The sequence below is a fragment of the Lacerta agilis genome, chromosome 14 (genome assembly GCF_009819535.1).
Source record: "Lacerta agilis isolate rLacAgi1 chromosome 14, rLacAgi1.pri, whole genome shotgun sequence".
Taxonomy (NCBI): Eukaryota; Metazoa; Chordata; class Lepidosauria; order Squamata; family Lacertidae; genus Lacerta; species Lacerta agilis.
This window is the reverse complement of record NC_046325.1, coordinates 23,933,647-23,957,006: the sequence shown is the minus strand read 5'-3', so window position 1 is coordinate 23,957,006 and position 23,360 is coordinate 23,933,647. Positions and strand designations below refer to the sequence as shown.

Below are 23,360 nucleotides of genomic sequence, written 5' to 3'. Positions count from 1 at the left end.
ATATTTGTGGGAGTCAGAAGCTAATTAGTATTAGGATTGTTGAAACTAAGATAGTAAGGGTTAATATTGTTATAAGATTCATTACTTTTTCTCAGATTTTTGCTGAGGTTGGATGAGTGGAAGTCATCTATATTAAGTATATTAAAAAAGTATGAGCCTCATCAGTAGATTGATATGTATAAGAATAGTCATACGACGTCTACAAAGTGTCAATATCAGGCAGCAGCTTCAAATCCAAAGTGGTGATTTGTTGTAAAGTGGTATAATAGTTGTCGAATAAGACAAACAAGGAGGAAGGTTGAGCCAATAATTACATGGAGGCCATGAAATCCTGTGGCTACGAAGAAAGTGGCACCATAAACACTATCTGAAATTGTGAAGGGGGTCTCATGGTATTCATTGGCTTGAAGGGTTGTAAAATATAAACCAAGTAAGATTGTTAAGATTAATGCTTGAATCATATCTTTCCGGTTTCCTTCTATTAGGGCATGGTGGGCTCATGTTACTGTTACCCCGGAGGCCAATAGGACGGCAGTGTTTAGTAGTGGGACTTCAAAGACATTTAATGGTTCAATTCCAGTCGGTGGTCACTGGCTTCCTAATTCTGGGGTTGGAGCTAGACTTGAGTGGTAGAAGGCTCAGAAGAAGCCTGCGAAGAATACCGGTAGTACTTCTGAGGTAATAAATAGGATTATACCGTATCGTAATCCTTTTTGTACAGGTGCTGTGTGCTGTCCTTGATATGTTCCCTCGCGGATGATATCGTGTCATCACTGCTGTATTGTTAATAGTAAGATGGCTAGACCTAGGTATATTAGATTCATATTATTAAAGTGGAATCATGCTGCTAGGTCTGATGTTATTAATAATGCTGCGATGGCTCCTGTTAATGGTCACGGACTTGGGTCTACCATGTGAAATGGGTATGCATGGTGGGTCATTAGATGTTTTCTTGTAAGTAGAGGGTTAAGAGTAGGATGAAGATGTATGCTTGAATTATGGCAACAGCTATTTCTAGACAAGTTAGTAGAATGAGTACGACTAAAGTTATTGATGCTGTGATGGTTACAGTATTTAAGAGGGCAAGTACTGCTGTTGAAGTAAGTTGAATTAGTAGGTGTCTGGCTGTAAAGTTAGCTGTTAGTCGTACACCTAATGCGATTAGACGAATGAATAAGCTAACTGTTTCGATTAAGATTAGTATGGGGATTAGTAATGTGGGGGTGCCCTCTGGAAAGAGGTGGCCTAGGGAGGTTGTAGGTTGGTTTCGTAGTCCAACGAGGATTGTTATTAATCAGGTTGGGATGGCAAGGGCTATATTTATTGAGAGTTGGGTGGTTGGGGTAAAAGTATAGGGCAATAAGCCTAGTGTATTAAACAGTATGAGTATTAATATTAGTGTTACAAATGTGCTTGCTCATTTATGTCCTGTGGAATTAATTGGTGATATTATTTGTTTTGTGGTATAAAAAATAAGAGAGGATTGAATGGCTGTGTATTGATTCTGAACAAGGCGGTTTATTGTAAATCAAATAGTTAATGGAAACAATAAGGCAGGGATTATTAAAGGAATACCTAAAATGCATGGGATATTAAATTGATCAAAGAAACTTAACATCATGGTCAGGTTCAGTGATTGTTGTGAGGTTCTTTATAACACTGTGGGGCTAAGAGATGGGGGGTGTTGTTTAAAGTTTTTGTGAGTAAAGCAATAAGGAATGTTCAGATTAGAATAAACACTATAAATCAGGGGGCAGGGTTAAGTTGTGGCATGTCACTAAGGAGAAATGTTTCCCTTCTCTAGCTTAAAAGGCTAGTGCTGTGTGTAGCTTCTTAGTGATGCAGCTACTATTAGTTTAGATCATGACTCAAAGTGTTTAGAGGGGTAGATTCTACTACGATGGGTATAAAGCTGTGATTTGAGCTGCAAATTTATGAGCATTGGCCATAGAATAAGCCTGGGTGGGATGTAATTAAAGTTGTTTGATTAAGTCGGCCTGGGACTGCATCTGTTTTAATGCCAAGTGCTGGGATTGCCCATGAGTGTAGGACATCTTCTGCGGAGATTAAAATTTGGATCGGAGATTCTATAGGGATTACAACTCAATGGTCTACTTCTAATAGGCGAAAGTTTCCAGGGAGTAGGCCGGATGTTGGAATTATGTATGAGGATGTTGGAATTATGTATGAGGTTTTCGTAGTCTGTATACTCATAGCTTCAATATCATTGATGTCCGAAGGCTTTAATAGCTAGGTGTGGGTTATTAATCTCGTCTATTAAGTAGAGAATTTGGAGGGAGGAGAGTGCAATCATGATTAAAATGATTTTTCTATGCTCTCTCATTACTCACTGAGAGATGGCAGGTGAACAGGCAGCAATATCAGGAGGACAAACTGGAGGGCCAGGAGGATCCAGAGCTTGGCAGTAGGGTATATGCCCATTTGCAATGAGGTTGTATGGAGCTTGAGAATATGCACGTCTATGTGCATGTCTGTTACTTGTGCATGCTTGTATGTGACCTTAGAGGCTGATTTGTGACCTGTGAAGCAAAGCTGAAATTGCCACCCCACTTTGCCATCTGCACCACACCATGAAAACCACTCTGTTCATGAAAGGAGCCTCCATTCATGAGTTATACTCCAAGGGATATTCCTGTCATTAGCACAACTGTCTTTCCATGAAAATAGCAAAGACCTTACATCCGCACAATGACTAGTGTGGTTGGAGTGCCTTTTCATTCATGAATCAATCAGTCTATGAATGTGAAAGGTTAAATACCAGACATTTGGCATTATTGGAGGGGGGGTCATGCAGAACTTTCCTTGAATGTCCCCATGCTATTTCAGATTGTTTATATTTTCCCGTTGACTGCCACTGTAATTCATAGCAAACAGTCTATTTTCCCCTCCTTGTCAGGATTTATGATGCCCCTCTCACACCTAGACATGGCAGGCTGGCAGGTTTATTATGCTTAAATTTATTAGTATTTACACAGTCGTTACACAGTCGTTTCAGCTCACAGCTCAATCATCTTCTGATGAGGACGTTGGACTCACTAAAGGGCGGGTTCTTCACCAACAGGATATCCTCCACCAGCCGCCCCTCCTCCTGTTTGACTGATGTGCGCCTGGACTCTTCTCCTTCACCTTGTCCGTGGAGACAGTCTGCCCCTCCCTCTCTTGAGCCATGTCTAGAAGCTGCAGTTCCTCTGAACAGCCTCTGTCTGCCCTACACTGTCTTGGGAATTTACAACTGGCATTACAGAATGGGAGGAGGGGCTTGCATCACTTTCAGTATGGGAAGGAATCAAGCCTCTGCTTCCCCCAGCCTGCCTCCCTTCCTCTCCGGAGTCTTCACTATCGCTCTGGGAAGGGATGTCCCTGACACTCCTCAACAATTAATCAATATCTCCTGAGATGCCACTAGTTGTTGTTTTTTTTTTTTTAGCTTAAATAACCAATAAAAAGCAAGCTCTTTTTCATATATGGCATGAGATGTAAAAGAAAGCAGGAACACATCCATTCAAGAAATGTTTCCATGCCTATGAAGATGAGCATGGGAGATATACTGCACGTTTTGTTTCTTGGACCAAGGAATCCTTCATCTTATCATTTACCCATAATAGAGGTATTTAGAACACTGTCTTGTTCATGCACCCTATGCAAAATATATCTGCTATGTATATGGCCTCATCAGTTACCTTTCAAAAACTTTGTGAATGAGCCATTTCATTCCAGAAAAAATATTTAAACATCCTGTGTGGCTCAGCAGATTTAAATGTGTTTCTGCTTAGATTGAATCTATGTGGCTTAAATCTATGTGGCAACAGTATCTTCTATATGCCAATTAAAAATAATAGTTTGTCCATGCATGCAAATAAGAATTTGAGTAAGCTGCACTAGGCAGGACAGAAGATTAAATGGTAATACAGTGAGGCACTTAAAACTCTGATCACTGAAATACCGGTAGTCCCATCATGGCATCTGCAGACATACATTGAAGTGAGGAGGTTGGAAAACAGAGCTATATACAGCCATATGGTGATCCTTTCACAGATTGGTTTGGTCCTAATCTAAGATGATTTTTGATCACCACTTCTAAGTTGGCTGGTTTTATTTTGAAAATAGCAAACTACACTTTGAGAAAGTAGTGTCTTATTTTGTTCTCTTTGCATCCTGTGATCCACTGGCCACTAATAATCAGAATTAAAATGTAAGCAGTTTCTGTGTCTGAAAGCATAGTTCACTTATTTTAAACATTTCAGTCTTTAACTGAACTCAGTTTCTACAACAAGGAATGAAGGACTATAGTAAAAAGTGGGGGTTAGATTTACATAGGTTCGGTATTTGTTTTTATTATACTGACAGGAAACCCATTGAAATAAATTGATTTAAGTAACTTAGATCCATTAATTTTGATGAATCCTATAAGCTATGATTTAGTTGGATATCACCAATAACACTGCCAGTCAGTGGTCTTCATCCATCATATTTTAGATATTTACTGAGATATTTATATACTTGTGTTCACAAAATATATGAAATCAGTGTGCAGCAATTTAAAACAACCAAACTTTGTTGTTGTTCAGTCGTTCAGTTGTGTCCGAACTACATAACTACATAAAGATCTACACCTCATACAACAGACCAATAATAAATAGAACAAAGTGAATGAGCTAGGGATCATGGTTTTGCAACTGGTTGGGCGAACAATAATATCTTAAACTACTGGTGGAAACACATCCCTGAGGATGCCTTCCAGATCTCCAAGGAAATTCTGCTACATAATGTAGGTGCTAATAGCAAGAACACCTTTTTCCTGGTTGATGCCAGATGCACCAAGGCTGGTTGTATTGCCACCAGAAGGGGCTCCTCTGAAGATCTTAAAGAATGGACATGTTCAAATGTGAAAGGGCACTCTCAAAAAACTGGGTCCCAAGCGGTGTAAGACTGAGTAGCAAATTGGCAACCAGTGCCTGTGTTAGATGAGAAATTGTACTACATAGATAAACAGAAAAACATTGTCAGTCAAGTGCTCTGATAGAAAAGTTCCAGATTGAATAAGAATTTCATTGCATGTATATCCCACTCTATGTAATAAAACCATGATTAATGCTTCTGAAATACAACCATATATAAAATCACTTATGTCTCTCATGTTCAAACATTTTTTCAGGACCTGAAAAAACTTCACTAGGTATATTTAACATAGTGATCACAATGCAGAGAAATCTAAGTGAAATTACAGAGTTTGTCCTTTTGGGATTTGGAGAACTCCATCACCTGAAGATTTTCTTGTTCCTAGTTTTTCTGGTGTTATACATTTTGACCATGGCTGCCAACATCCTCACCATTCTTCTGATAGTGACTGATCAGCACCTGCACACCCCCATGTACTTCTTCCTAGGAAATTTGTCCTGCTTAGAGACTTTCTACAGCTCAACCATCCTACCCAGGGTTTTGGTGAGCCTCCAAAAGGGAGAGAAAACTATATCCATGAGAGGATGCATTACGCAGATGTACTTCTTTGCTTTCCTGGTTAGCACAGAATGCTATCTCCTCTCTGTAATGTCATATGATAGATATTTAGCTATATGCAAGCCTTTACATTATGAAAATGTAATGAGCAGGAAACTCTGTATTCTGTTAGCTGCTGGCTCCTGGTTCAATAGCATTGTGTTTACTTCTATATTTTTGGGTATGTTCTTAAAAATACAGTTCTGTGGTCCTAATGAAATTGATCATTTCTATTGTGATTCTCTCCCATTATTAAAGCTTTCCTGCAGTCACATCAACCTTGTGAAACACGTCTCTGTAGTATTCTCTTTTGTATTCACTTTACCCCCTTTTCTTTTGACTTTGGCTTCTTATATCTATATTATTGTTACCATCCTCAGAATCCCATCAACCACTGGGAGACAAAAGGCCTTTTCCACCTGTTCTTCTCACCTGATTGTCGTCTCTATTTTCTATGGGGCACTGATCATTGTATATCTGATACCCCAAACTAAAACCATGAGATATTTCAATAAAATTGTTTCTGTTCTCTACACAGTCCTTCCCCCCATAGCTAACCCTCTTATATATAGTTTGAGAAACAAGGATGTAAAGGAAGCCCTGAAAAGGCTACTACAAAAGTTTAGGAAGGGCAATTTGTGAATCGGGATTGGCGGTCTCCTTTATGTTTATAAATAAAACTGAATGCATGCAAAAAATAAAAAAATTATGAGTGATTTTTTTTTAATTGCGTGGTTTACAATGTCCTCTGTACCACTTCTTGTATTGATGTATGGCAAACAGAAATAATAGTAAGATGCCACATTATAAATATCTAAATCAAGGGTGGTATACAGCAAGGATAAAGAACCTGTGGTTTTCTTGGTGTTGTTGGACTCCAACTCCTACTATCCATGACCATTAACCATGCTGATGAGGCTGCTCAGAATTGGTGACAATTTCAATCCAATTTTCTTTCATTTTTTTCCCTTTTTCTATTTCAGTCTAAGCACCTAAAGATATGTAATGAAGGTGCCAGATGAGCAGGAAAGACAACTGAGTTGGCTTGATTTCAAATTCCACATTCACAAATTTTAGAAATTATGGGGAGAACCTGAAACCCAGGAATTTTAGGTGATCTTTGCCACTTGCAAACAAATGATAATACAGTATAATACACCCTTCACATGGGCTTGTGTGTGTGAAGATATAAAGTTACAGGTGGGTAGCCGTGTTGGTCTGCCATAGTCGAAACAAAATAGGAAATTCTTTCCAGTAGCACCTTAGAGACCAACTGAGTTTGTTCTTGGTATGAGCTTTCGTGTGCATGCACACTTCTTCAGATATCTTTAAGAAGTGTGCATGCACACGAAAGCTCATACCAAGAACAAACTCAGTTGGTCTCTAAGGTGCTACTGGAAAGAATTTCCTATTTTGTGAAGATATAAAGATATAGATATCACATTTAAAGAAATCAGTGCAGAAAGATGATTTTTGAAGGTAAAAAGGAGCAGGCAGAGCAGTGGAGAAAAGGTAAGCAGAAAGAAAAATACATGCCACCCAAGGCCAACTCACACAAATAAAGTAACATCAATTCCACTCAAATAGTCTTACTTTTTAAGTGTCCAAATCAACAGCATATTGTATGCATGCTTTTCTTATAACTGCACAAGTAAAAGAGCTAGGGCTTTGATTCCCTTAATAAAATCTGAATATTCATTAAAGAACATTTCTAAGAAAGGAAATACCCAAAGTGCCCCACAGCTGTGACTAGGGATGCAAGATCCCCATGTGAATTTGGTCTACATTTCAAGCTAATGTTCCCTCTCTGACAATTAGTCCCTATCTCTCAATATGTTTACCTTTGATTTCTAATAATATATAACAACCAGCTAGAGACATCCTCTTTCTGATAAATCCTGTGATGAGAAAGCATGTCATGGGATGCTAAAATGTTCCCTCTCTGACAATTAGTCCCTATCTCTCAATATGTTTACCTTTGATTTCTAATAATATATAACAACCAGCTAGAGACATCCTCTTTCTGATAAATCCTGTGATGAGAAAGCATGTCATGGGATGCTAAAATAAATAAAGCAGCTATGGAGAAATAAACTTCCAATCATCTCTGTGAAGATGAGAAAAGAAGAAAACAGACTCTCCAACTTGCTCCTAAGAACAGCATCTCACTCAATACAAATTTCAGTTCCTTATCCTTTCATGATAAAGGTATTTGTATTCAGTGCTAATTATCTGCAGGAACTAAAGCTTTGTAATTAATGTGTGGTTGTCAATTCCTCACTTTATTCAGAAGTATGTTGCCACACTGAATGTTGTCTGTTTTCTTTGGTTGAGAGACCACTGAAGACTTCTGGGGTTGGCTCTTAGGTCCCACTGAAATCAATATGTTAATCTGGAACCAGTTCATGGTCAAGTGCAGCTTCTGTTTAGTTGTATATATACAAACAAAACATCCAAAACAGCAACAACAGTAGGTTTCCAAGTAGAAAAACTATACAATAGGTTTCCAAGTAGAAAAACTAATCCATCAGCCAGCACAGAACTCAAGTCTCCCAATCTCCTTACTCCTACCAAGATAGAAGATGCATATTCCATCTCAGTTCTTATCTGCCATTGCTCAATATACAGGGTGAGTCTTTTAAAAGAGGCCCTGTGGAATATGTGTACTCTGTATCCATGGGGCCTCTTTTAAAGGACTCACCATGTATAAATCACTATATCCCCCAAATTGACTGGTGTATTAAGACTGTGTAGAAGAAGAGTTTGGATTTGATATCCCGCTTTTCACTGCCCGAAGGAGTCTCAAAGCGGCTAACATTCTCCTTTCCCTTCCTCCCCCACAACAAACACTCTGTGAGGTGAGTGGGGCTGAGAGACTTCAGAGAAGTGTGACTGGCCCAAGGTCACCCAGCAGCTGCATGTGGAGGAGGGGAGACGCGAACCCGGTTCCCCAGATTACGAGTCCACCACTCTTAACCACTACACCACACTGTAATGTCTCTATTAAATATTCCAGATGAAAACAATATCAAACATCAAGGCAGCCAAATTTATAACACCGCCAAATTATATTTAAGTTAATGATACTTGTGATATTTTTTCTCAACTGATTCTCACTTAGGACTTTGGAGTTCCTAATGGTATGGTCTTATTTTCAAAGTTGAACTCATTAGGAATAACACTTTGCAACATTATTTTATTTCTGATATGTGTGTGTATTCCTTCATAGTTCCCATCCTCTTTTACATTAAAATCTAAATATATTTAAATACATATCACAATGTATGCATTTTTAAATATATGTTGTCTCAAAATAACAATTGTAATGCCTTCAAATATTTTTATGATTTTATTTTCATAGCTGAAAATGATATTGTACAATTCAGAGAAATATGAAATCCAAAGGATGTATTAGTTCAGGAAATGTGGATTAGGAAGATACTCCAACATTCCTAGATTGCATGTATTTTTGCTCCATTGTTCAATTGTGCAAAACATTGCCTCAAAATTAAAAAAAGATTCTATCAATCTGCCTGCTAGCCTCTAGTTTCTCTATCTTACCACTGAGTACCCCTACTAAATTCAGCATGCTGCCTTCTTGTCGAAAGTGCAGTCAATCAGATAAAAGTAAAAAATAAATTGAAAAACACATTATGATATAATGAGAGGATACTTGTGATGCTGTGTCCCATTTACTGGTCAGGCACCAGTGTTACTTGTGTTCCCTCAGTGAAGCATGCGGCCTTTTTTAACAATCAACTAGGTTATATTGGTCTCCCTTCCGTGTTCTTATTTGGCGATCACTTGTAGCTGAGTGAGATCATCTTTCATACACATGGTTTTAAAAGTGAGTACAGAAGTGATTGTGGAGGCCAATTCTGTATCCACACATCCTTCCACAGTGGGGACATAGGTTTCCGGGTGGGAGTTGATAATGGTGAGAGTTTGCCAATTGTACCTTCCTCTTAGCGTGTTTCTCCCTTTCGTCCTGAGTTTGAATTTCTTCAAAACACTGAAGAAGTGTGTATCTGAAGAAGTGTGCATACACACGAAAGCTCATACCAAGAACAAACTTAGTTGGTCTCTAAGGTGCTACTGGAAGGAATTTTTTTTATTTTTTATTTTGTGTCAGAACACATGACATCTTTGGTAAAGGTTGTTCTCCAATCGGAGTGCTCGCAGGTCAGTGTTTCTCAGTTGTCAATGTTTATACTACATTTTTTTAAAAAAAATGCCCTGAGAGAGTCTTTCAAACTGAGTAGTTGCTTTGAAAAACGATAATCAGGCATTCCCACAACATGACCAGTCCAACAAAGTTGATGTTGAAGAATCATTACTTCAACACTGGTGATCATTGCTTCTTCCAGAACACTGGCATTAGTTCACCTGTCATCCCAGGTGATGTGTATTTTTTTCAGAGACTTGGTTGATGGAATCTTTCTCCCTTCCATTACTTCACTCAGTGGTACTTAACTATTGTATAATGGCTATCACTTTCATATCACTTTCCAATTATCTTTCAGAATGTAGCATTTGATGACAACCACAATGCAGAGAAACCTGAGTGAAATCACAGAGTTCATCCTTCTGGGGTTTGGTGATCTCCCTCATCTGCACATCTTCCTGTTCCTTGTGTTTCTGGTGATCTACATTTTGACAATTGTTTTCAATATCGTCATGGTCTTTCTCATAGTGACTGACCATCACTTGCACACACCCATGTACTTCTTCCTGGGGAATTTGTCTTTTTTGGAAGCAGCCTACAGCTCAACCACCCTGCCCAGGATGCTGACCAGTCTTCTGACAGGAGACAAAACCATCTCTGTTAAAGGATGTCACATACAATTTTTTGTTGTTTCTTTCCTGGTTGGCACAGAATGCTATCTGCTCTCTGTAATGTCTTATGACCGTTTCTTAGCCATATGCAAACCCCTCTATTATGCAACTCTTATGAATTGTAGGCTCTGTATCCAGCTGGCCAGTTGCTCTTGGATGAACAGCATTGTGTTGGTCTCCATATGCTTGGTTTTGATGTGGCAACTACGGTACTGTGGTTCCAATGAGATTGATCATTTCTTTTGTGAATCTCTTTCATTGGTTAAAATCTCATGCAGTGACACCAGCCTTGTGAAATATTTCATTCTAATCCTTGCTTTCGTTTTCAGTTTTCCTCCTTTTATTTGGACCCTGATCTCCTACATATATATTATTGCTGCCATTTTAAAAATCCCATCCACCACTGGGAAGCAGAAGGCCTTTTCCACCTGTTCTTCTCATGTGATTGTTGTTTCCCTGTTCTATGGGGCATTAATCATTGTATATGTGACACCAAAAACTGAAGCAATGAGAGAGCTTAGCAAGGTATTTTCTCTGTTGTATACAGTCCTTCCCCCTTTGATAAACCCCCTTGTATATAGCCTGAGAAACAAGGATGTGAAGGAATCTTTCAGTAAGGCCACTGGGAAGATTTTGAAGGCCATTTTGTGAATTAAGGGTCCAATGGGAATTATTCAGCTAAATAGTTATCCAAAGCCTTTGGCTAACCAACACGGCTTCCAGGCTATATGAGTAAGAAGTTCCTACTATGGTTCCTTCCAAAAATTCAATCTCTTCCCATGTCACTGTTTTCACTACCCATTGGATTGCTTCTTCCTCTGGCACCAACAGGCATCACAACTTTTAAAGAGAGAGGGGTTAATGCTTGTGAAGGTTACTGTCCTTCTCCATGCTCTCTCACTACTCACTCAGAGATGGCAAGTGAACAGGCAGTAATATCAGGAGAACAAACTTCAGGACTAGGAGTATCCAGAGCTTGGCAGTAGGGCATGGGCATATGCACATTTTCAGTGAGGTTTGTATGTGGAGATTGAGAATATACACATTTACAAGAGTGCATGCTGGTATGTGACCTTAGTACAAGCTTCCTCAACCTCAGCCCTCCAGATGTAATGAGACTACAATTCCCATCATCCCTGACCACAGTTCCTGCTAGCTAGGGATTATCAGAGTTGTACGCCAAAAACATCTGGAGGGCCGAGGTTGAGGAAGCCTTCCTTAGTAGAATCAGAATTGGCGGTCGTCTCCATGATTATAAATAAAACTGAATGCATACAAAAAATAAAAATTATGAGTGATTTTTTTAATTGTGTGGTTATACAATGTCCTCGGTAGCACTTCTTGTACTGATGTATAGCAAACAGAAAAAATAGTACAATGCCACAGTATAAATATCTCTATCAATGGTGGTATACAGGAAGGATAAAGAACCTGTGGTTTTCTTTGTGTTGTTGGACTACAACTCCCATAATCTATGACCATTAACCATGCTGATGGGGCAGCTCTGAATTGAAGTCCATCAACATCTGGTAGCCACAGGTTCCCTATCCCTAGTTTGCAGGATGTCCAATATACAAATTCCTATTCCTTTCCCTGTACAAAATTTGATTTTCAATTTCAATCCATTTCTTTCTTTCTTTTTCTATCTTCACTTTTTTTTCCTTCGTAATACCCATGTAGTTTGAACAAAATGGCAGAGAAGTTGAAAATCTTCCAACCTTAAACTTTTTAAGTAAATGCCTATACTCAAAATACGCTGGTGGGGTCATTATAGAACCCGGCAGAATCCCACTGAAACAGAGTGTTTCAGAATGAAATTAGTGTACCAATTCAGCTGGGAATCCCCAATGAAATGGTGAGAAATGAAGTAGTGTACCCACATTATGTGAATTGGTCCAAAGGACCATCTTCAGGGGTTTCCTTTAATAATGCAACATCCCCATGATATTTCAGTCTAAGTTCATTTTGTTTGCCTGAACTCTCACTGGAGTTCATAACTAATAATTGGCAATCTCTCTGCAACCATTGATAATAAATTATTGCAAGGCCACCTATTTTCCCCAACAATAAATAACAGTCAAGGAGAGACCTCCTCTTGCTGATGAAATGAGAAATGTTAAACCATCAGATAAAGAAATTACACAAGGAACTAAGAAAATGTAGGCCAAATATCATGAATATTGGAAAATAATGGAAAAGGTACAGCTTTCTTCCAGGAGCAACAAATAATAGAAATTGGACCTGCCGTAAACTTCCACTTCCTCCTTCATCTGGGATACAGGTACTTAACACATTCTTTTGTTCACACACCCTGTAAAAATATCTATGAATATTATGTGATAGCATCACATATTAGAAAATATTAGGAACAATTGTGTTTTTCTTATACCAAATACTGGTGTCCCCATGCCTATCAGTTTCAAAATAAGGTCACAGTAAACAGAAGCTAATGCTTTCATACTTCTACGAGCTACCATATAGGCACACATGTATTAGTGTCTAAATTAAAATGGGGGAAGGTTTAAATATTAACCCAACAAGGACCTATGCTCAGTTGTCTAAGATGTCTGGAATACTGAGGGTGTAACTGGGAGGTGGAATGGGAGATTGGTCTGTGCGAGCACCAACATAATATCATGGCTTTGAGTTGGGGTTGGTAGGTTCACAATGAAGTTATACACCATACGTAGTTCACTTTACAGTTTTCTTTCTGGAAGGAGAAAAAGGAACATTGATTTCCTCTTCCAGTATTCAAAAACTTCTTCCTTTGTTATACAACAATAAATCTTTCAAACTTTCAGGTTTCCAAAGAGAGAGTACTGGAAACTTGTGGTCTCTGTAATGTCTATTTGGTTTATATATGCCAGAGTTGCAGAATCTGTGGACCTCCAGATCAGGTTGTACTCCAACTCCCATCATTCCAACTCAGCATGGAAAAGCATCAGGGAAGAGGGGAGTAGCAACACCTGAAGGGCTGTAGGTTCCCCACCTCTGATATATACAACCAGAGCCAATTCACTTATCTTTCCTACTCACCTGGCATCTTCATTACATATCTTTAGGTGCTAGGTGAAAAGATTCCTCTTCTCCCAGGCCTTTGGCTAATTAAATAATCAATGGCTTTTTAAACTGGGGGCAGGGGGGCATACGGCATTGTTCCGTTTGTTATTATGTTATGTATTTTCTTATTTTATATTCTAAGGTACCCTATGATTCTCAGATGAAGGGCGGTATATAAATTTCATCAATTTATTATTTAGTAATGCACTATCTCTCTCCAAATCTCAAATATCAGAGCCTTCAAAAATGAGCCCCTGGTCACCATCAGTGTTGTCAGAGAAAATCACACTAATAGACTCCGTCACAATAATCAAGACTGCCAAAGTCCTAGCAACTTATTCAATTAGATCCAGAATTCCATAAACTAGATTTTGTTCTTGAAATGCTGCCACTAATAGAAGAGAAAGGAATATTATTATTATTTTGCTGATTTCTTCTGCAACCCTTGTACATCTCTGCAAATCTGCTCTGGAAAGGACCATTGACAATCTGGAACCATTTCCTTTAGAAATATGCTGTGTCTCTCATATTGATGTCATAAAGACATGTTGTCTCTTTTCTGTTTTCTCAGATTTGCAAATGAGAGTCAACAAGAGCATGGTGAATAGTTTCCTGCTAGCGGGGTTTTCTGATCTGCCAGGTCTGGAGGGTTTCTTCTTCTCTATTTTCCTAAGCATCTATGTTTTGACCCTGATTGGGAACATCCTCATAATAGCTGTCACACTGGCTAACCAGGCACTCCACAGCCCCATGTATTTCTTTCTCAGAAACTTGTCCTGTCTGGAGATCGTCTGCACCTCAGTCATTATTCCCAAGATACTTGAAAACCTCCTATCAAAGGACAAAACTATTTCATTTGTTGGTTGCGCCTTTCAAATGAGTGGCTTCCTCATCACAGGGGCAGCAGAGTGCTTCCTGTTGGCTGCCATGGCATATGACCGCTATGTTGCCATTTGCCGGCCCCTGCATTACACCCTGATTATGAGCAGTAGAGTGTGCTTTGGACTGGTTGCAGCTTCATGGCTAGCTGCCATTCCAGTGCAACTCGGGCAGACTTTCCTGGTGTTCACCTCTTATTTCTGTGACTCCATAGAAATTAACCACTTCTTCTGTGACTTCCCTGCTGTGGTCAAACTTGTATGTGGAGATACATCTATAAATGAGATGATGGCTCTGGTTGAGGTAGCTTTACTTGGACTAATACCCTTTGCATTGATCTTCATGTCATACATGTGCATTGCCTCCACCATTTTCAAGATGCCATCTGTGGAAGGGCGGCAAAAGGCCTTCTCAACATGCTCCTCACATCTTATGGTAGTGATGCTGTTTTATGGCTCTGGAATAACTGTGTATTTGAAACCTAAAAGTCATTTTCATGACACAGACAAAAGCCTTTCACTCTTGTACACTGTCCTGCCACCTTTGTTAAATCCTCTTATTTACAGTTTGAGAAACAAGGAAGTCAGAGTTGCTCTCAGAAGTGTATTTTCCACTCATCCCTAACTCATATGAAATATGTTACAGGTAGGTAGCCGTGTTGGTCTGCCATAGTCAAAACAAAATTAAAAAATTAAAAAATTAAAATGTGCTACTGGAAGGATTTTTTTATTTTTTATTTTGTTTTTTTTATATGAAATATGAAACTGTATACAAAAAAGTGAAAATATTAAGCTGTAAATACTGGTTAGAATACCTGTTCTGTAAGCCCTGTTCTGTTGGTACATTTATGTGTGATGTTTGATTATGTTTCTATGATGAGGATGTACAGAAGCAGTCATCCAATTTTCATTGATATTTCTGAACAAAAATAATAATTCTGAACACAAATGTCAGAAAAGTAAAAAAAAAAAAAAAAGGTAAAGGACCCCTGGATGGTTAAGTCCAGTCAAAGGCAACTATGGGGTGCAGCGCTCATCTCGCTTTCAGGCCGAGGGAGCCAGCGTTTCTCCACAGATAGCTTTCCGGGTCATGTGGCCAACATGACTAACCACTTCTGGCACAACAGAACACTATGATGGAAACCAGAGTGCATGGAAAAGCCAGAATTACCCTAATGATGTAAGATCATCAAAAGTGCCCTGCAAATTTAGTCCAACATCCATCTAGTCTAGCATCCCATTTCTTACAGTGGAGAACTAGATGCATCTGGGAAGCCCATAAGCAGGCACAAATACCAACTTTCTCTCACACTCTTACTCCCTAGCAACTAGTACTCAGCAGCATATTGCTACCATAGTTGGATGTTTCATATAGTCATGACTAGTGACTACGTTTAGACCTAATCTTCACGAATTTGTGCAAAAGATCCCTGGTATCAACTATTCTTTTCTAGTGAAAACTATATGGTATTATGTGGAATAGTTTAAGATTACAATTTAGATCTGATAAATTTTAGAATGGGTGCTAGTTATGCCCTCCAACTTCCTTTTTTTTTTAAAAAAAAAAATAAATTTTTATTATTTTTTCAAATACATAAAATTACAACCAATTCAACATCTAATATAAAATTCATTCACCATTGCTCTGCCGAGCTACGACTCCCCTCCCTCACGTCAGCAGGTTTTCTAGTCCATTCGCAAAACACAGTTTTTATCACTTCATCTTAAACTATGTCAAAGGTCTATTCCAGTCCTACTAGTGTTTTTAAACTTCCACGGTTCAATCTTAAGTATTCCACAAATTTACTCCAATCTCTTCGAAACCTCGAGTCATCCTGGTTTCTGACCCTACCGGTCAGTTTTGCAAGTTCTGCATATTCCACCAACTTTGTCTGCAACTCATCAATCGTTGGTAATTCCTGTAATTTCCACTTTTGAGCAAACAGTGTTCTTGCTGCAGTTGTCGCATACATGAACAGTCTTTTGTCCTTCTTGGCTATTTCTTCTCCCATCAACCCCAACAAACAGGCTTCTGGCTTTTTTGGAAAAGTATATTTGAACATCATCTTAAGTTCGTTGTAAATTGCTTCCCAAAAAGCCTTAACCTTATTACAGGTCCACCACATGTGATAGAAGTCTCCTTCTTCTTGTCTACATTTCCAACATAATTTATCATGTGTTCTATACATTTTCGACAATTTCACTGGAGTCAAATACCATCTATACATCATCTTATAAACATTTTCTTTCAAAGTTACACATGCAGTGAATTTCAAACTCTCATTCCATAATTTTGTCCATGCATCGTACTCAATATTGTGCCCAAAATCCATTGCCCATTTTATCATCACTTCTTTCGTTAACTCGTCTTTTGTATACCATTCTAGCAACAAATCATAAATTTTTGTCAATAACTTACTTCTACCTTCTAACAACTCAGTTTGTAATCTGGATTTTTTATCATCAAAACCAGTTTTTCTATCTTCTAAAAACAAATTGTTCACCTGGTGATACTGTAACCACCTATGCCCTCCAACTTCCTTCAGGCATATCAATATGGCCAATGGTTAGGGATGATGGGAGATGGAGTCAAGCAACATATTGATGGCATAGACCAAAGGTTACTCACTCCTGAGTTATAAAGTGGTGTGTGGGAAAGCATGGTCAACTCCATCATGGACACCAGCCTCTCTTTCTCAGTGAATCCCATCAAGGTTTGAAATGTTCCATTGCCAAATATTTAAAAGCATACAAAATAATCACATGAAATAACAAAATGACTCACAAAAATGTGTACAGTGGTACCTTGGTTGTCAAATTTAATCCGTTCCAGGAGTCCATTCGATTCCCGAAACTGTTAAAAAACCAAGGCATTCGGCTTCAAAAAAACATTCGCAAACTGGAAGAATGGAAGACTTATTGTGGACATTTTAGAAAAACTGGAGAGAGACATAAACACAGATGCGGCACTATTATTTGTTGATGCAGAGAAAGCATTTGATAAAGTATCCTGGACATTCATGAAAAAGAATCTGGAAAGGATGGGAGTTGGAGAAAAATTCTTGAATGGCATTAAGGCCATCTATACAGAACAAAGAGCTAAAGTAATAGTAAACAGTGTGATATCGGAGGAGTTTGAAGTTGAAAAGGGAACAAGACAAGGGTGCCCTATCTCCCCTTTACTTTTTATTACGGTCCTGGAAGTCCTCCTAAATATGATACGAAAGGACAAACAGATAAAAGGAATTCGTGTGGGAGAGAAAGAATACAAACTACGCGCCTTTGCAGACGATCTGATGTTATCCCTGCAGGAACCGGAAAGCAGTGTCCCCAGAGCCTTGGAAATAATTGAACAATTTGGACTTGTAGCTGGTTTCAAATTAAATAAGCAGAAAACCAAAGTTTTAGGAAAAAATTTGAGTGCAGAACAAATTCAAAGAATACAGGAAGGCACTGGCCTCAATTTTGTCAAAACAGTAAAATATCTAGGTATCAATCTCACAACCAAGAATCTGAACCTGTACAAGGACAATTACGAAAAATTGTGGACGGAAATAAAGAAAGACATAGAGATATGGACTAGATTGAAACTGTCGTTAATGGGAAGAATTGCCGTGATAAAAATGAATGTCCTACCAAGGATGCTGTTTCTATTCCAAGCCATACCAATTTTGGATAAACTGGATTGCTTCAAGAATTGGCAAAAGGACTTATCAAAGTTTATATGGCAGGGCAAAAAGCCAAGAATCAAGTTTAAGATCCTAACAGACTCTAAAGAGAGAGGAGGCTTTGCCCTGCCGGACTTAAGACTTTACTTTGAAGCAGCGGCCTTTTGCTGGCTAAAGGATTGGTTTAAACTAGAGAATGTTGATGTATTGGACTTGGAAGGACATGATAATATGTTTGGCTGGCATGCATACCTTTGGTATGACAAGGTTAAGATCCACAGAACTTTTAAATCTCATATAATTAGAAAATCCTTGTATCAGGTCTGGACTAGATATAAAGACTTGTTAGAGAGAAAGACCCCTAGATGGATTTCTCCAGTGGAGGCCAAAGCCTATAAGAGACCGAACATGTCTGCAAATTGGTTAAGATATATGGACATATTGCAGCAGGAAGGGAACTCTTTTAAGCTAAAAAGCTACGATCAGGTGAAAAGTCAGGTCCCCGACTGGCTGCACTATCATCAGGTATATGAAACATTTAAAATGGACAAAAAAGTTGGTTTTCAAGTAGAAAAATCAAAACTGGAAACAGAACTGATAGAATCGAATTTTAAGAACCTTTCCAAAATGTATAATCTTTTGCTAGAGTGGCATACGAAAGATGAACTGGTTAAATCGTCAATGATAGATTGGGCGAAAGACGTAGGACATAATATCATGATGGATGACTGGGAGAGATTGTGGCAGAAAGGTATCAAATTTACTGCTTGTCATAGTTTAAGAGAAAATATAATGAAAATGGTTTATAGATGGTATTTGACACCAGTTAAGATAGCCAAGATGAATACCAAAATGTCAGATGTATGTTGGAAATGCAAACATGCAAAAGGTACCTTTTTTCATATGTGGTGGTTGTGCCCAGCGGTAAATGCTTTCTGGGATAAGATTTATAATGAACTAAAGAAGGTAATGAAAGTTACCTTTTGTAAGAAACCAGAGGCATTTCTTCTGAGCATAACCAATGAAGAGATACCCAGTCAGGATAGAGTGTTTTTTATGTATGCCACAACAGCAGCTAGAATTCTATTGGCAAGAACATGGAAAGGTGAAGAGATACCAACGGTGGAAGAATGGCAGATGAAGATGATGGAGTATATGGAACTCGCAGAACTGACCGCCAGAATCCGAGACCAGAGGGAGGAGAAGGTGTCACATGACTGGAAGAAATTTAAAGACTATTTAGTTAAATCAGTAAAATTGAATATTTGAGCAGAATTAAATAGAAGAGCGGCTTCAGTAGGTTTATGTTAGATAAAATTGTTAGGAAGATATTTTTGTGTGAAAGAATTATTTGTTAGAAAATATGTCAAGATTTGGTGTTTAAGTTAAGATCTATATGCAATTAGGTATATGTTTAAGTAAAGTTAATCACATTAAAAATTGAGCAAATGTGAATAGAATAAGATACAAAGCTACCTAGAAGATATATATGGTTTTGAAGACAGTGGAGGGAACGGGGGAAGTCCCCAATCACAGAGAGGATAGTACCAAGTAAAGTAAGAGGATAAGTGTTAGTTTAAAGGTTTGTATATGTTTCTTTTATTGTAGTTGTTTGATTGTGTTTATGTATTGTGTTTATGTATTGTGGTTTTGTATTGTTAATGTTGATGTTTATGCTATGTTTTTCTTTTGTTATAATAGAAAATAATAAAATCTTATAAAAAAAAAAGGAAGACTTACTTCCTGGTTTGTGACGTTCGGGAGCCGATTTGTTCGGGAACCAAGCCATTTGAGTACCAAAGTACCACTGTAATTAGCAAGCAATTAACATAACATCAAAAAATAAACCACTTGTATTTGGGGAAATGGAGCATGTGTGACATGAGAGATGAACCCAAGGAACAAAAAATATGACTCCCTGGCAACTTGCAGTTCATAACTAATGTTCAATATTCCTGCTTCAACAAATAGCCAAAATCTCTTGAGAGCCTTTTGTGATCTGAAACAAGCCCAGAGGGACAGGAAGACTATTACAGAGTTCATAAGACTTCAAAATATTAAATGAGTCTAAACTTCAATAAATGAGTCAAGGAGGCATGCTATTCAGTGTGAGCCTGCAAGTGCACAGACCTACTGCAAATGCCAATTCTCCATTTACTTGTGGTAGAGGTATTGTATCTTGCACACTATACATTTGTGGTTATTTTTTAGAATTCTCAAAAACAGAAATAATAATATATGTATATTGCATTTTCTTTAAAATAAATAAAAAAACTATTTTGATTGAAGATTAGCATTAATGTACATAAAAATGCACACATGTGCCTATATATATATATATATATATATATATATATATATATATATGGATTATTTTAAAAAAGTTAAAGCACCTGGGCTTAACTTCTGCTTCATATAATTAATAGATATGTTCTACCACCCAACATACAATGGTTCCTTTATTACAACTTAGTCACCCACCTTAATGTTTTGGAGAAGGAGAGAGAGAGGTGACATGGGCACCAGGGCAGTATATAAGATCAGAATAAAAAAAAGAAAGAAATCATAAACAGAGCAAGTAGGCAAGTGTGATAAATATTCTGTTGAATTTAAATAGCTACTTAGTTGATTTTACTTGTGGAGTCTGGAGGTGAAGCATAAACAACTCAGAAAGTACATTCAACCCTTATCTAAAACTGAAAGCCCTTTCCTCGCATCCTTGAATAACTATACACTTCTTTGCTGTTAAAGCAAAACAGCAAATGAATGTTTTATTTCCAATCACATTTCTTCTTGTAAAAAGTTTGGTGTTAAAAATCCAATGAATTTGTAAGTCAAAACCATACAGTATATTTAATTTCTTACAGTCTGCTATATTTATTTGGAAATGAATATACTATATGGCACATTTGATATAATCCTTTTTAAAAAAAAATCACATGCAAATAAACAAAGAAAATAAATTATTTTTCAAACATAATTTCATATCTAGGCTGATATAACCACAATTAAAATTGCAATAATAAATAAAGCACCATCATTAATAGTAAACTGAGACCCAGTTCTTCTTTAGACTGTGTGCATCTGTGCCAAATCAATACATTTTAGTAATCATTCTCAAATTAAAGGAAATTGGGAATCCTCCACCCCCAATATTCCTCCAACCAATATTGGGCCTTGTTTCTTATGAGAATATTGGCATTAAACTGTTTGTGTGTGACAGAGAGTGTTTAAGGTGAATTTATACTGTGCCATTTGTGAATTTATACCTTCATATAAGTATTAATTAAATTTTATCTTCTCATTGTTTTTCAGGATATGAGATAATTTCACAACATGCCTATTATGAAAAAGACCACATAGTGTAACCAAACAGCAATCACAGAGTTTACACCTTGAAGAACTCTGACATCTGCAGTTCTTTCTGTTGCTAACATTTATTTTTTTAAAGGGGAAGGTGTCCAAGGGCAGGGGAGAAAACCAATTCTGCATATTAACCCTCATTGCCAACATCCTGATAGTCACCGTTCAGCAGCCGCAAACTTCACAGATGGGCTTCTGTCTGGGGGATTTATGCAACGAATGCTCCTGAAGTTCATGCCCCTATAGCAGCACCTCATATCTCATGTTCAAATTTTACTTTAGTACTGTGTATATGTTGGTTGGAGAACACAATGCAGAGAAACCAGTCTGAAATAACCGAGTTTATCCTTCTGGGATTTGGGGAACTTCATCATCTTAAATTCTTCCTGGTCCTGGCATTTTTACTGATCTACATTTTGACCATGGTCTCCAATTTCCTCACCATTCTTCTAATACTGACTGATCAGCACTTGCACACACCCATGTATTTCTTCCTGGGGAACTTGTCCTGCTTGGAGATGATGTACAGTTCAACTATTCTGCCCAAGATGCTATCTGCTCTTGTGACAGAGGACAAAGCTATTTCCATTAAGGGTTGCTTTACGCAGTTTTATTTTGGCTCCTTTTTGGTTTGTACAGAATGCTATCTCCTCTCTGTGATGTCTTATGATCGTTTCTTAGCAATATGCAAACCTTTACATTATGCAACACTGATGAATGGTAAGGTCTGTGTCCAGTTAGCAGGGAGCTCTTGGATCAATAGCATTGCAGTCATCTCTATATATTTGGGCTTGATGTTACAACTACGGTACTGCGGACACAATGAAATAGATCATTTCTTTTGTGAAGCTCTGCCACTGGTAAAACTATCCTGCAGTGATACATTTCTTGTGAAACTTGTCACCTTTGCTGTGGCATTTATAATCACTTTCCCTCCTTTTATTTCAACCTTGGTCTCCTATATATATATTATTGCTGCCATCCTGAGGATCCCTTCCACCACTGGGAGACAAAAGGCTTTTTCCACCTGCTCTTCCCACCTGATTGTTGTCTCTATATTCTATGGGGCCATATTTATCGTCTATCTGATACCAAAAACTGACAGTGTGAGATATTTCAATAAAATATTTTCTCTTTTGTACACAGTCCTGCCCCCTTTACTTAACCCCCTCATATATAGCCTGAGGAATAAAGATGTAAAGGATGCAATGAGAAAGGCTGCTGGGAAGATTTTGAAAGTGAAATGCATGCATCAGAAATTCAAAATTTAATAGAACTCTTCTCTTATAAATAAAACTGAATGGGTGTTCAGGGAAATTGCCAGCTATTTAGGCTACAATTCTAACCACATCTACACAGAACTAAGTCCTTATGAATTTTGAGTAGGCATAGTTAGGATTCCACTTAATTATATAAACACTTCCCCAGAGAACCATTATATATATCCTAATTCAAGAAATCAGGAGACAAAGCATGTAAATTGAAAACATTCCACCCTATTTTGCTTAGAGGTATAAGGCTGTTATGTTGTTGTATATCAGGATATAGATATATACTGTACAAACTGGGATGTCATATAGCAGTTGTGTGCTTATCATTGCCCCCTGGGCTGCCAGAACATACTGGTTCCCTTTGGAATAATAGAAATGGGTGATCACTGGTACACTACTTTTAGCAGCATTAATAGCAAATTCTGTGACCCAGCCAGCCTTATAATGAAAATAAATGCCTACATATTTAAACCACTTAACTTGCTCAATGATGTTTCCACTTATCACTCACTTATGGACTCTCCATGACTTTGCATGATTGTTGCCTTCTCAGAATTTAGTGTGCACTTGCAATACTCCAAAAAGTGTAGCAATAAGCGGTTTAATCCTATCTTTGAGTGTGGAAGTACCACCACATCGTCCAAATATAAAAGTTGCAGAACATGTCTTGTCTTAAAATGAAGTGTGCCTACTGGGGGCTCATATTTCCCCCAACCATGATGATTGACTAACGGAGATCTGTAATGAAACATCACCAGCTATGTTTT

General features: G+C 37.9%; 4 protein-coding genes and 1 pseudogene across 4 annotated transcripts; 4 read left to right on the top strand and 1 right to left on the bottom strand.

Annotated features, from left to right (window-relative positions):
• Positions 1 to 940: 940 nt before the first annotated feature.
• LOC117059430 lies at positions 941 to 1,621 on the bottom strand (annotated as a pseudogene).
• A 3,599-nt stretch (positions 1,622 to 5,220) lies between these two features.
• LOC117057875 (olfactory receptor 10A7-like) lies at positions 5,221 to 6,159 on the top strand. The gene has a single exon (XM_033168714.1). The coding sequence runs from the start codon at positions 5,221 to 5,223 to the stop codon at positions 6,157 to 6,159; it is 939 nt and encodes a 312-aa protein (XP_033024605.1).
• Positions 6,160 to 10,065: 3,906 nt separating this feature from the next.
• On the top strand, positions 10,066 to 11,004 carry LOC117057874 (olfactory receptor 2AP1-like). The gene has a single exon (XM_033168713.1). It carries the CDS (start codon positions 10,066 to 10,068, stop codon positions 11,002 to 11,004), a length of 939 nt encoding a protein of 312 aa, XP_033024604.1.
• A 2,988-nt stretch (positions 11,005 to 13,992) lies between these two features.
• LOC117057873 (olfactory receptor 10C1-like) lies at positions 13,993 to 14,916 on the top strand. The gene has a single exon (XM_033168712.1). It carries the CDS (start codon positions 13,993 to 13,995, stop codon positions 14,914 to 14,916), a length of 924 nt encoding a protein of 307 aa, XP_033024603.1.
• Positions 14,917 to 21,633: 6,717 nt separating this feature from the next.
• Positions 21,634 to 22,593, top strand: LOC117057872 (olfactory receptor 1019-like). Its single transcript, XM_033168711.1, has one exon. The coding sequence runs from the start codon at positions 21,634 to 21,636 to the stop codon at positions 22,591 to 22,593; it is 960 nt and encodes a 319-aa protein (XP_033024602.1).
• Positions 22,594 to 23,360: the final 767 nt, after the last annotated feature.

Bases quoted from the DNA above. Each gene is read 5' to 3' on its own strand.
- LOC117057875 (XM_033168714.1), top strand. From the start codon at position 5,221: ATGCAGAGAAATCTAAGTGAAATTACAGAGTTTGTCCTTTTGGGATTT.
- LOC117057874 (XM_033168713.1), top strand. From the start codon at position 10,066: ATGCAGAGAAACCTGAGTGAAATCACAGAGTTCATCCTTCTGGGGTTT.
- LOC117057873 (XM_033168712.1), top strand. From the start codon at position 13,993: ATGAGAGTCAACAAGAGCATGGTGAATAGTTTCCTGCTAGCGGGGTTT.
- LOC117057872 (XM_033168711.1), top strand. From the start codon at position 21,634: ATGCAGAGAAACCAGTCTGAAATAACCGAGTTTATCCTTCTGGGATTT.